Genomic DNA, 13132 nt, shown 5'->3' with positions numbered 1-13132 from the left:
AGTGAATCACAACTGACTTAGTTGTCTCTGACTACAATGTTCCTTCTGTGCAGTCTATCTAATGTAATGGCAATCCTTTGTCTCCCCACAATTTTAGAAATTTAGCATTTAATTTAAGGAGCCAATTTCAAAAGTGTTTTGCTGGTGAAGCTAGCTCACTCTTTTCTGTTTTAGTTTGCAGTTCTGCTGATCCTGATTTTCATTGTAGAAATTGCTGCTGCCATTGCTGGTTACATCTTCAAGGATCAGGTGAGTAAAGCGTTGGCCCATCCCTTCCAAAGTGCATGGATGGTTCTTTTTGAAGTGGAGCTGTTCTTTTTGAGTGCGAAGCCAGATTGTGTGCCGTCCATCTCCCTTGATGCTCTGTGCGGGTGAATGGATTTTCTTCAAGTTTTGTAAGTGCTTCCCCAAGATGATTCTGCTCCAAAGACACTTTTGACTTTTTTTGAAGTAATTGAGCACGACTTAATCAGACATTGCCAAATTATCACGAGGGTGCATTGGCCAACTCAAGGTTTTGACGGAATGACCAAGACTGATCAGCCTTTCCTCAGAGGGCCATTCTTCTATTGTCCGGTTTCACAATTGCTTTTTTTATTAAAACTGACTGCATGAGAAATGCATGTTTGTGTATTACTGTGTCCAGTTAGCTTGAATTCCATCTTGTTGCCTCCTTTTTTTGATGAAGACAGCAATGTTTGAAATTCCTCTTGCGATCTGGACACTAACAAGCCCACTTACGCTAAAAAGTTAATGTTGAACTTATTAATTGTTTGTTTGTAGTTTTGGGTTGGAGGAGGGGGTGAGATTGAAAACAAACGGGAGCTGATATAATTGACCTCTTCCATTTTTCTACTCCTTGTTACCACTTGCAGTATTGGGTAGCATCCCTGTCATGGAGTCTAAAGCTTAAGAGTTCAAATCTCATTCCAGGATGTGATGGCCAAATCAGTTGTAAATCCTTCTGACACACTGCTATGGCAGGCAGTAGCAGTGAGAGAAATTCTTATTTAGCTATGTAATTGAAAAAAAATCGGTGCCTTTTATTGTCACCATCCATAGTTCTGGAATACAACATGCAGATAAATGTGTGTTGTCACAGTAACTTGGACTCCTTTTTTTTTTGTGTGGTGAAGTTCAGTTAGCTAGATGGGCAATCTAGATCAAATAGTAGTGTTCAATCCCCATTCCAGATGGAATGGATTTGGGAACTTCCTCCTTGCCCTACCTACATAGATCAAGACTCTGGGTTGGAACTGCCTTGTACGTGTTCCTACTTGAGTGAGTTTTCGTTCAAACTTGCCTCCCTCCCTCCAACTGGATAATGCAAGTTAAGAGAATCTAAACAGTCATGGGTTTTGATTTGTCTGCGTAACCTCCTAGTCAAAGTAGCTTCTACTTTTGAATGTTGTGAACACAAGCTGCCTTGTGAAAGATTTTCAGCTGAGTTTTGTAATTTTGTTGCAGTGGTTGGCTGGTGTCGCTTTTTTCACATTCTGAAGTTCTGTGTGTGTGCCTCTTCTGTAATTTTAAGGCTTTTGATTTTATTAGCAACTTATTTTCCTTCAACAACAGATCCGTGAGGTCTTTGAGAAATCGTTTAACGATACTATGGCAAATTACAACAAAACAGGAAATGCTGTTAACATTGACGAGTTGCAGAAGCAGGTGAGCTTGAAACTCTTGATCCTTTTTTGAGTTTAAATTCCATTAAAAATGGAGGAGCCAATAGTGAAGCTTTTTTTGGGGGGTGGGGAAATGAAAAGCAAGTGTACCATGAATGTACTTTTTGGGCAGATTTCTTCATGTTCTCTCCCCACCCCCAAACCAGCCACCTTTTTTTTTTAAATTATTCCTCAATTTATAAACTCAACAGCCATTCCAGAGGTTTTCTTGCACTGTTCTTTGAATTGAGCAAAGAAGCAATTGAGTGAGCAAATCCAGTGGGGATATTCCCTATTGGGACTCCAGTGAAACTGCTATCTCGTTTTCTCCATGTTTAGCAAAGTTTGCTTTTCAGCAGTCCCTTTCTTTGCTGATTTCCTGCAGAAACGGCAACTCTTGTGATGCCGAAAAGTAGGAGTTCACTCATTTTTGAATGATTTTGAAGGGGACTGCAAGGGAAATCAAACCTGCACTTTATTACTGGACTGGGACTTTGCGATGCGATGCAGTGAGCTCAGCGACATTACTTCAAATTGCACTGACCACTTGGCAGCCCTCCAGAAACTCTGCTTGCCCCAGATTGGTGCATTTGAATTTGTACACATCCATGGTTATACCTCTGTAGCCCAATGCCCAGCTCCTCACTTGAAATTTTGTTCTTTTTCAGTTTCGTTGCTGTGGAAGTACCTCCTACAGAGATTGGCTTACAATATTGAACAACACCGTCCCAGATTCCTGTTGTAAAAATGAGACTCAAAACTGTGGGAAAACTCCTACTCCGAACAAGGTTTATGAAGAGGTGAGTACTAGTTTGTGACTCTTAATCTTTCAAGTCAGTGCCTGCTGGGAGTGGGAGGCATATGGAGGAGGATGCAAGTGCCCCAGCTCTGAATTTCTTATTCGACAGAGATTGGCCACAGCTTGGCAGCCTTTTGGGACAAACCTGGCTAACTTGCTCTCTTGGTTTGTTGCCATCGCTGCCATGCGGCAGCTTGACAGTTGATGGCACCAAATTTGGCAGCAAGAGGATCTTCATCAGAACATGCCTTGCTTCCACCTGGTCATTTATTTTTTTCATATGCATGTCTACATGCATGCTGTAAAATGGCAAAGATCCCCCTTCAGTTTCGGTCACAATAAGAAACCAATTGGGTGACCGATCAGAGTGAATACTTGGGCATTGAGGTGTATCTGGAACCTATGGATTCTCCTTAATCCTATGTGTTGAAGCTATCTCATGTCCACTTTTTGCAATCCTGATTTCGCACTTAAATATACTCTTATTGCCTTTATACCCCTCTACAGATTCACTTGATCCCTGCTTTCTATACTTATGCCTTCTTTTTCTTGACCAGAACCTCAATTTCTCTCGTCATCCAGCATTCCCAACACTAACTAGCCTTGCCCTTCATCCTAACAGGAACATATGGTCTCTGAACTCATTCTGTCATTTTTTTTTTTAAAGCTTCCCACTTTCAGGCATCCCTTCACCTGTGATTATCTGCCCCCAATCAGCTTTTTGAAAGTTCTTGCCTAATACCATCAAAATTGGCCTTCCTCCAATTTAGAACTTTAACTTGTAGATCCAATGTATCCTATTCCATCACTATTTTAAAACTAATAGAATTATGGTTACTGGCCCCAAAGTGCTCCCCCACTGACACCTCAGTCACCTGCTCTGCCTTATTTCCTAAGAGTAGGTCAAGTTTTGCACCTTCTCTAGTAGGTACATCCACGTATTGAATCAGAACATTTTCTTGTACACACTTAACAAATTCCTCTCCATCCAAGCTCTTAACACAATGGCAGTCCCAGTCTGTGTTTGGAAAGTTTAAAATCTCCTACCATTACCACCCTATTATTCTTATAGATAACTGAGATTTCCTTACAAATTTTTCTCAATTTCTTGTTACTATCGGGGGTTTAATAATACAATCCCAATAAGGTAATCATCCCTTTCTTATTTCTCAGTTCCATCCAAATGACTTCCCTGGGCGTACTTCCAGGAATATCCTCCCTAAGTACAGCTGTAATGTTATCCCCCCTCAAATGTCACTCCCCCTCCTCTCTCACCCTCCTCTAAAGCCTGGAACATTAAGCTGCCAGTCCTGTCCATCTTTTAACCATGTCTCTGATTGCTATGATATACTGGTCCTATGTTACTAACCATGCTCTGAGGTAATTTGCCTTCCCTGTTAGGCCTCTTGCATTGGAAATAAGTATAGTTTAATCTATTGCTCCTACCTCGTTCTCTGTTTTGTTCCTGACTGACTGTGTCTGTTTTGACTGGCCTTTTTCTCAACTGCAGCAGCCTCTGACTGATCTTTCCTCACTATCTCTCTGGGCCCCAGCCCCCCTTACGAGTTTAAATCCTCCTGCGCAGCTCTTGCAAATCTCCCCACCAGTATATTAGTCTCACCTAATGCCCTTCCCTTCAGAAAGGGGAAACTGCTGTCCTTTTGCAGACAAACCTTCTTCCTTTCCTCCTCTCTTTCTTCCCCTCCCTCACGTCAAAGGGCAGCTCTGATACTGAGCCACTCCACTGCATCTGAGATACTGGGGCATGGGCATTTGAGATGCCAGCAATACCGACACCCTGAAGTTCTCAAAGTAGAGAAGGATGAAGACCCTTTTGGTGGACTTCCTCCCCTCTGTTTGTGTTCCAGAACTTCCTGTTCAGTCATTGCAGGCTCAGCCAGATCTGGTGTGAGCTAGTGGTGGGATAGCCTTCAGATTGAGCTGTGACTCTCCCTTGGCCTAAGTTTTAATATCTGTCTGGAGAGAGACAGTGCAACATGTGGAGTTGCACTCCTACTGTGGGCAGTACTACTATTGGGACTCTTTGAACGGGGTATTTTGTCTTGATGGGAAAGAAATCGTTTTTCCAAATTGCCCTTGTACCATGAGTCAATTCAGGTTCAGCTTGTGGTGTTACTTGTTCTGCAGTCTTGCTGTGAGCTTGGTAATTTCCCTGCTCTCTCTTTTAAGTAAGCTGTTGTTTCATGGTTTTTTTTTCTCCTTCTCTCTCTTCCTCCCTTTCTCCTCACCCCCCCCGCCCCCCCCTCCCAAATCTTGTTTTCCACAGGGTTGTGTTAACGTCATTAACACGTGGCTCAAAAACAATATTGTGATTGTTGCAGGTGTGGCTCTTGGCATTGCCTTATTCCAGGTAAAAAAAAAAAGTAAATTCTATATAGTTGTGCTGTGGGCATGAAGTAAAATTAACAGGTGACATAAGCCATTTTCAGTCAGCTGCTTCATTTTGACTTGCGTGAGGCCAGCCAGCGGGCGCTCTCTCTCTCTCTCTCTCTCTCTCTCTCTCTCTCTCTCTCGCGCGCGCGCGCGCGCTCCATTTTGTCTTTGTTGAAATGCAGGTGTTCCCAGCGAGCCAAGTGAGAGCCTCCAAAAGGGTGCATATGAATGTACATGAGTAGACCACTCAGCCCTTCAAACTTATTCTGCCATCCAATAAGATCATGATTGATCTGATTCTAACCTCCAACCTTACATCCCCAAATATCTCCTCGCCCCCCCCCCCCCCCCGTTTCCTGTTTGCTCTTGTGCTGTAATCCATTTTGTGATATAATTTAAACCAATCCTTCTCTAGAATTCAATCTTCTTTTGAAGCTACTGGAGTTGTTCCTAAGGCTAGGCCGTTTTCCTTTTTAAAGCGGCAAGTATCTTTTGGTTTCCCCTTGGGTTGGGAACCTCCTGTGCAGAGAGAAAATGGTATTGAGGCTTAAGATGAAACAAATTTGCAATGTTTCTTTAAAACTGTACAAAGCATTTTGATACAGCAAGCTTGGAGTGACTACCTCCTTTGGGAGAGCCAAGGGGGTCATCAACTCAAAAGTCATGAGGAGAGATGCGAGAAAGCTGTCTGCAATAGAGGGAGATGGAGGCTTGGAGAAGCAAACAAAAAGCATGATGAAATTTGATCTAAGACTGCTAACTAAAGGCCAAATGGCTGCTTGTTATAATTTCCAGGAGCCTAGTGATCTGAAGGCCTGAGTGGCTGTTGAGTATCCTGGCCTGGAATTAATTGCCACTGGCTGATTTCCAGAGGGCATACAGGATGGCTTGATCAATGACCTGGGTGTCTGGGAACAGCTACTTGTACATGTTTGGAGTGGGTAGTTTATTTTTAACAATACTCTTTTCCCAGCCATTACTTTTCTGGCAAGTGGCAACCAAGTTGGAGCTCGAACTCTGCCTCCAGTTCAGGAGGGCATAGACCTGTCAATAGAGTTATGAAGTGAGGGGCTCTGGTGGCACAGTGGTAGTGTCCCCACCTCTGAGCTAGGAGCCCCGGGTTCCATTCCCACGTACTCCAGAGGGGGGGTAATGGCGCACCAGAAATGTTTCTAGTTACTAAGATGTGAAATGATTAAATGAGCATGTGGCATCTCTATATTAGCATTGTCCAGCCGTAGTGGTGACGACCACAATTTTTGCACAGCCCAATCCTGCTGGCATTTCACTTGTCAATTTCCCCTGTTTGGGTTGAGAGTTTTTAAAATTTTGTAAAAGTCTTACCTCATGGTTGAGCTCAAAGTTTTGAGAAGACGTAAGAATGGGAGAACAAACTCTGACCAAACAGAAGTAATAGTTGTGCAGACCTTTTTGGATTTTGAGAATTGTCGGTACTTTACAGGAGGAAATCCCATTGTTTAGACAACTTGGGGAATTTAGTGTGGATAAGATGCTCGGAAAATTGTTCTCTGTGCATTCTCTTGTTCCTGTTGTTGATATTGTAAATGCCAGTGTAGGGTCTTGGGCGGCTCTCTTCCCAGCAAGATGCCCATTCTTGAATGGACAGTAAAGTTTGCATTTCATAATCATACTAATAGTAATGTTAATTTTATAATGGTCTCCAGTGAAAATTGCCTCTCAAAGCAACCATTCCCAGAACAGAATTCAGTTGTTTTTTAAAAAGATCTGCTATCTTAGTGCTTTCACAGCTAATACTTCAAAAGTGAAGTGGTGCTTTTTTTCCTTTCCTGATGGCATTGTTTCGGGCTAATGTCAATATTGAAATGGTGTGGGCAGAAATTTGGTTCAAGTACATTGAGTACCCTTGCAAGATGGCAGAGACTGGAAAATATACCCAACTGTAGGCAAAGGAGGTGGCCATTTTGTATGTACCGAGATCCCCCTCTTACTAATGAGAATGATGAGCTGTTCATTGTTTTGTTGTTTATAAAGTACCTCTTTGTTGTGTAGTCTTTTAAAATGTGTTCTTTTTTTTTTCCCCAGCTCCTGGGTATCATCTTTGCCTGTGTGCTGATGAAAGGCATCCGAAGTGGCTATGAAGTAATGTAGTCTCCATCTTTAAAGGCCAATTCTTGTCTGATTATATATTTTTGTCTGTATTTTTGCCACAACTGTGAATGTTAATTGCAATGAAAAAATATTTCCTTAAAAGGAAACAAATGTCTACCTTTTTTTTTCTATCCTGCTTTTGATTTTTGTTTTTAAATGTATAAATACTAAAATGTAAATGTATTGACTTGCCAAATGCAGCTCAAGTACAGCTCATTGCTGGTTTCTTTCAGGCACCTTCATTCCTCCTTTCAGAGGACGACAAAGATTTGGCACTCTCGCTCTTATATAAAATAACAACTTCTGTAGGGTAGTCATTTGGTGTAGGCCATGATTTTGGATGAGGCCTATTCCCTTGTTGGTGAATTTGACAGCATGTGGGTAAATGCTGTCTTTGAATTGAGGCAACCAGCTACTTGCGTTGTCCTTTTGAGTGGCTTCAGTGCTGACTGTTATTTTTGTGAGCACACGCCACACCTCCATATATGGCGGGAACTGTAGGCGCAAAGTGTGAAAGATTTTAAAACATTGCCACTGATTTAAGGTGTGGGGTCAAGAATGTCCCTCTGCCTCAGCTTTGGTAGCAGCCAAAGGAATTCAAGCAATCTCTTTTTTTTTTTTTGTCAAAATTTTGACTGGTTTTTATTCATCTATTAAAGGAGCTAGGTAATTGTGACATACTTGTGCATTTCAAATTGGCCCATGCCTGTGCCAGCTACCAGCTTGTGCCCTCACCATCCTATTGGGGTTTTATGTCAATCAAGATTCTCGTTTCTTCCGAAAATATTGTGAAGGTGCAAACTTGAGTCTTTTTGTTTGGAAAGATTCTTGCCCTTGCAAAAGGGTTGTTCGGTGCCTCATTCAAGTGCTTGTGAAAATGCATGTTTTAAACCTGATTCTGATTCCTTTTTGTTCTTGGAATCCTTGTTTATTTCTCTCTGTGCAGCTTGCAAGCTTCTTGAACCTTTTAAAACTTTCAGCGCATTTACACACACATTCACTTCTCCAGTATCCGGGGTAAGGATAGGAATATCCCCTCTGGCTTTGTACTGTGAGCCCTGGTAAGATTTGTTAACTACATTGGTGGAAGACAGTGCACCATAAAGGGATATGTAAGATTCCTCCGATAGTGTTGTGTGTGCACATGTGTATTAATCAGACTCCACTGTGCAAGCTCCTGGACTGTGTTTTTGGGTCAATTGCTTGTGTTGTTGCTGTAGCATGTAGCACTCTAAGCTCTTTTGAAGATTTGCCTGTGCTGAGATGTATCATCTGGTTAACTGCAAAGTGCCCAATCTTGCATGTCCTGGTGTCACAGTAGGACCTCTTCCAAAACATGGCCTGTTCAATCTTAACAGAAAATAACTAACTATTTCTTCCTGTGCTCCTCCTTCCCCCTACCTTGAGCTGATGGGTACCTCTGTTGGAGGGGGAGGGGGTGGGGGGGGGGGGGCTGCAGTGGCGATTGTCAGTAGAGACTTGAAAGCTTTGTGAGAATGAAGGGGGCTGCCTGATTTCCTTCCGGAGATCACTGTCTCTAAGATAAGAATCTGACTTTTGGTCTGTTGCCGTCTCAAGTCTTCAGGCTGCATTTCCTCCAAATACTTCAGGAAAATTCTAGAACTTGGGAGTACATGATGCAAGGGCTCACTCTTGCTGCCACCTCCTCCCTCACAAATAAATGTGATGATCTTGTTCAGAATATTTGGCTCGAACAGAATGAAGGGTGGAACTTACCAAGCGTGAAGTGTTGGGGTGGAAGGGGAGGGGGGGGGGGAAGCAGTTTTGGAGGTTTATCAACCTCTCCCATGGATTATGTCTGCAACAGCTGCTCTAACTTTGTAACTCTGTACAATAATGGAGAATTGGAGACCTCTTGGTAGAATTTTGAAGTTTGTATTTTTCTTTTCCTTTTTACAATCTCTTTAGCATGTAAAACGTGACCGCATGCTATTTTCAATATGGCTTCTCATATATTCAAGTGTAGAGAGATTTTTTTGGTGTTCTCATGTGGCAAAATAAACATTTTCTAAGTTGTGCGCCATCTCAATGTCTGTTTTTATTTGTCTTTATTTTCTACCATTATCACCACTTGATGCCGAATGGTTTTAGGGGCAGCCATTTATTTTGATGGGTTTTGGTGAGGAGCTGGTGGACAAAGGGAAATTTCTCTGATTTGACACAGTCCTGTGTCCTAAAGCACTGATTTGTTCACGACTGGTGTACAAGCCATTTCTGCTCTAACTTAGCCCTTGCATTGTTTCTCTGATTTGTGATTGAGATCCTTCATATCTATAAGAGTAGGCCACTCAGCCCTTTGAGCCTGTTCCGCCATTCTATAAGATCTGATTTTAACCTCATCGCCACATTCCTGCATATCCCCCAATAATCTTTCATCCCCTTGGCCATCAAGAATCTATCTCTTTCTGCCTTAAACATATTCTGAAGGGAATTTGTAAAGACACTCTACTCTGAGAGAAAATGTTTCCTCCTCTTTGTTTTAAATGGGTGCCCTTCATTTTAAACGATGACCCTTTTTAGATTAGATTACTTTACATTAGAAGTAACCCTTTTTAGATTAGATTACTTTACAGTGTGGAAACAGGCCCTTCGGCCCAACAAGTCCACACCGACCCGCCGAAGCACAACCCACCCATACCCCTACATTTACCCCTTACCTAACATTACGGACAATTTAACATGGCCAATTCACCTAACCTGCACATCTTTGGACTGTGGGAGGAAACCGGAGCTCCCGGAGGAAACCCACGCAGACACGGGGAGAACGTGCAAACTCCACACAGTCAGTCGCCTGAGGCGGGAATTGAACCCGGGTCTCTGGCGCTGCGAGGCAGCAGTGCTAACCACTGTGCCACCGTGCTGCCCACTGCCACCGTGCCGCCCACGGTGATCTAGATTCTCCTGCAAGAGAAAGGATCCTTTTCCATATCCACCCAGTCAAGTCCCCTCAGGATTTTATCTGCTTCAACTAAGCAATCTCTGACTCCCCTCAACTCCACAGGACACCAGGTCTAGCCTGTCCAGCCTTTGCTCACAAGGCAATCCACTTGTTGCAGGGATTAGTTCAGTGAATTTTGAGAAGATTAGTTCAGTAAACCTTCTCTGAACTGCTTCTAATCCATTAACATCTTTCTGCACAGTACTGGTCACTGTACTTGCACTACTCCAGATGTGATCTCTCGAATGCCCTGTAATCAGTCTGTTCAGGGATAGTATGACGCACCTCTAGTTTAGGTGAGACAGGAATGTATGCCTCCTGGCTGAGAGGTAGGGACAATACCACCTTTTGTACACCATCCTCCCACCGCCATCTCCATGATGTGATTCTCCCCAGCTCTGTGGAGTTACCTTGTTTTAGTTAAATCTGGAAATAGATTCCTGAGCCTTTTAGACTGGAAATTAGTCCTGAATGTGAAGAAACTCATTCATTGTTCTGCTGCAAGTTGTTGTAAAGATGGCCTCTGTCTTGTGCCTGCTTTCCAATTCCAGATGAAAGGTGTAGAGAAGCATATGGATGTCCCACTATTAACTAACAAGCTTTTCTGTACGTACACAAACTAAATCAGCCCAATGTACAGTGCTGCTATTGGGAGAAGTCGCTGCCAATTGTTCTGCAATTTTCCTTTCTCTGGATGGCAAATAGCTGATTTGCTTGCCCATCTCTTCTGCTAAGATGGGGCTTTGCAAGTGGAGGGTTGAGGGGAGATTTCAGGGTCACAAACTCTGAGCCTGTTTCCAGATTGAAAACTTGGTCTCTCACCCAGGAGTAAGTGAGGACTGCAGATGATGGAGATCAGAGTTGAAGAGTGTGGTGCTGGAAAAGCATAGCTGGTCAGGCAGCATCTGAGGAGCAGGAGAATAGACATTTCAAGCATATACTCTTCATCCTAACTATTCTGGGGTTCTTTCCTCTACTTGGAATGCAAGGATAATAGAGTTTGAACCATGTCCCTGAAAATAAGCCTGGGGTTCTAAATTGCTAGTCCATGGATATTCCTGGAAATACATCCAGGGAAGTTATTTGGGTGGAACTGAGAAATAAGAATGGGGTGATCACCTTAATGGGGTTGTATCATAGACTCCCTAATAGCAAATTTAAAATTAAACCCCGATTAGTCAACAAGAAATTGAGAAGCAAATTTGTAAGGGGGATCTGTTATCTGTAAGAATAATAGGGTGGTTATGGAGGGGATTTTAACTTTCCAAACATAGACTGGAACTGCTATACTGTTAAGGGTTTAGATGGAGAGGAATTTATTCAGTGTACAAGAAAATTTTCTGATTCCATATGTGGATGTACCTACGAGAGAAGATGCAAACCTTGACCTATTCTTGGGAAATAAAGCTGGGCAGGTGACTGAGGTGTCAGTGGGCGAGCACTTTGGGGCCAGTGACTATAATTCTGTTAGTTTTAAAGTAGTGATGGAAAAGGATAGACCAGATCTAAAAATTGAAGTTCTAAATTGGAGAAAGGCCAATTTGGACAGTATTAGGCAAGAACTTTCAAAAGCTGATTGGAGGCAAATGTTTGCAGGTAAAGGGATGTCTGGAAAATGGGAAGCCTTCAGAAATGAGATAATGAGAGTCCAGAGAAAGTACATTCCTGTTAGGGTGAAAGGGAAGGCTGGTAGGTATAGGGAATGCTGCATGACTAAGAAATTGAGGGTTTGGTTCAGAAAAAGAAGGAAGCATAGGTCGGGTATAGACAGGAAAGATCAAGTGAATCCTCAGTATAAAGGCACTAGGAGTTCACTTAAGAGGGAAATCAGGAGGGCAAAAAGTGGACATGAGATAGTTTTGGCAAATAGAGTTAAGGAGAATCCAAAGGGTTTTACAAATACGTTAAGGCCAAATGGGTAACGAGGCAGAGAATAGGGCCCCTCGAAGATCAGAGCTGAAAATGTGTTGCTGGAAAAGGGCAGCAGGTCCGGCACCCCCTCGAAGTTCAGCAAGGCAGTCTTTATGTGGAGCCACAGGAGATGGGGGAGCTACTAAACAAGTATTTTGCATCAGTATTTACTGTGGTAAAGGACATTGAAGATATAGAATGTATGGGAATAAATGGTGACATCTTGAAAAATGTCTATATTACAGAGGAGGAGGTGCTTGATGTCTTGAAACACAAAACTGGATAAATCCCAAGGACCTGATCAGGTGTACCCTAGAACTCTGTGGGAAGCCAGGGCAGTGATTGCTGGGCCCCTTGCTGAGATATTTGTATCATCAATAGCCATCCTCCACCTCACCTGTGACTAACGTGGTGCCACTGTTTAAGAAGGGCGGTAAAGACAAGCCAGGGAACTATGGACCAGTGAGCCTGACCTCGGTGGTGGGCAAGTTGTTGGAGGGAATCCTGAGGGACAGGATGTACATGTATTTGGAAAGGCAAGGACTGATTAGGGGTAGTTAACGTGACTTTGTGTGTGGGGTGTCCAGAACTAGAGGGCATAGGTTTAGGGTGAGAGGGGAAAGATATAAAAGGGACCTAAGGGGCAACTTTTTCACGCAGAGGGTGGTACGTGTATGGAATGAGCTGCCAGAGGAAGTGGTGGAGTCTGGTACAATTACAACATTTAAAAGGCATCTGGATGGGTATAGGAATAGGAAGGGTTTGGAGGGATATGGACCAGGTCCTGGCAGGTGGGACTAGATTGGGTTGGGATATCTGGTTGATGGATGAGATGGACCGAAGGGTCTGTTTCCGTGCTGTACATCTCTATGACTCCAGTAACATACTCACCACGCCAACCTCCCTTACCCCAACCCGCCCCTGATCTTGGCTGTTCAGGTCGCTACAGCCATTTGACCTTGGAGTGATGTAGCCTAGCAATGTGAATTTTGTACATGTGTACACAGTGGTCCTAGTGGTGATATTGCCCTGAAACATAGCCTAAAATGATGTACCATCGCCTAATTCAAAATTGAGGCACTACCATGGGTTCAAGATTAACTCCTCCAGAGTTAAGATTCTATGTTTAACTCCCACTCCCAGATACTTGAGCCTGTGCCAGTACCATGTTAAGGGCACTGTCTCGGGTGCCATCTTTCAGCATGAGGCATTAAATTGAGGTGCCATCTCTTCCCCCTCAGCTGGGTATAGAATTGCTTTTGGCTCATCTGTATC

The 13132-nt window shown here is 43.2% G+C and overlaps 1 protein-coding gene across 1 annotated transcript in view; it reads left to right on the top strand.

Moving 5' to 3' along the window:
- Nucleotides 1-9031, top strand: part of cd63 (CD63 molecule) — a 47183-nt gene extending 38152 nt beyond the window's left edge. The window contains exons 4-8 of the mRNA XM_043681786.2: nucleotides 175-249; nucleotides 1576-1668; nucleotides 2333-2464; nucleotides 4751-4834; nucleotides 6922-9031. Coding sequence (XP_043537721.1) covers nucleotides 175-249; nucleotides 1576-1668; nucleotides 2333-2464; nucleotides 4751-4834; nucleotides 6922-6987 — 450 coding nt within the window. The 3' untranslated portion in view covers nucleotides 6988-9031. The remainder of the gene's footprint in view (nucleotides 1-174; nucleotides 250-1575; nucleotides 1669-2332; nucleotides 2465-4750; nucleotides 4835-6921) is intronic.
- The last annotated feature ends 4101 nt before the right edge of the window (nucleotides 9032-13132 follow it).

The sequence above is a fragment of the Chiloscyllium plagiosum genome, unplaced genomic scaffold (assembly GCF_037043375.1).
Source record: "Chiloscyllium plagiosum isolate Xiang-an unplaced genomic scaffold, Cpla_swu_hap1 HiC_scaffold_53X, whole genome shotgun sequence".
Classification (NCBI taxonomy): domain Eukaryota; kingdom Metazoa; phylum Chordata; class Chondrichthyes; order Orectolobiformes; family Hemiscylliidae; genus Chiloscyllium; species Chiloscyllium plagiosum.
The sequence above is the reverse complement of the archived record's forward strand: the minus strand, read 5'-3'. Positions and strand labels throughout refer to the sequence as shown.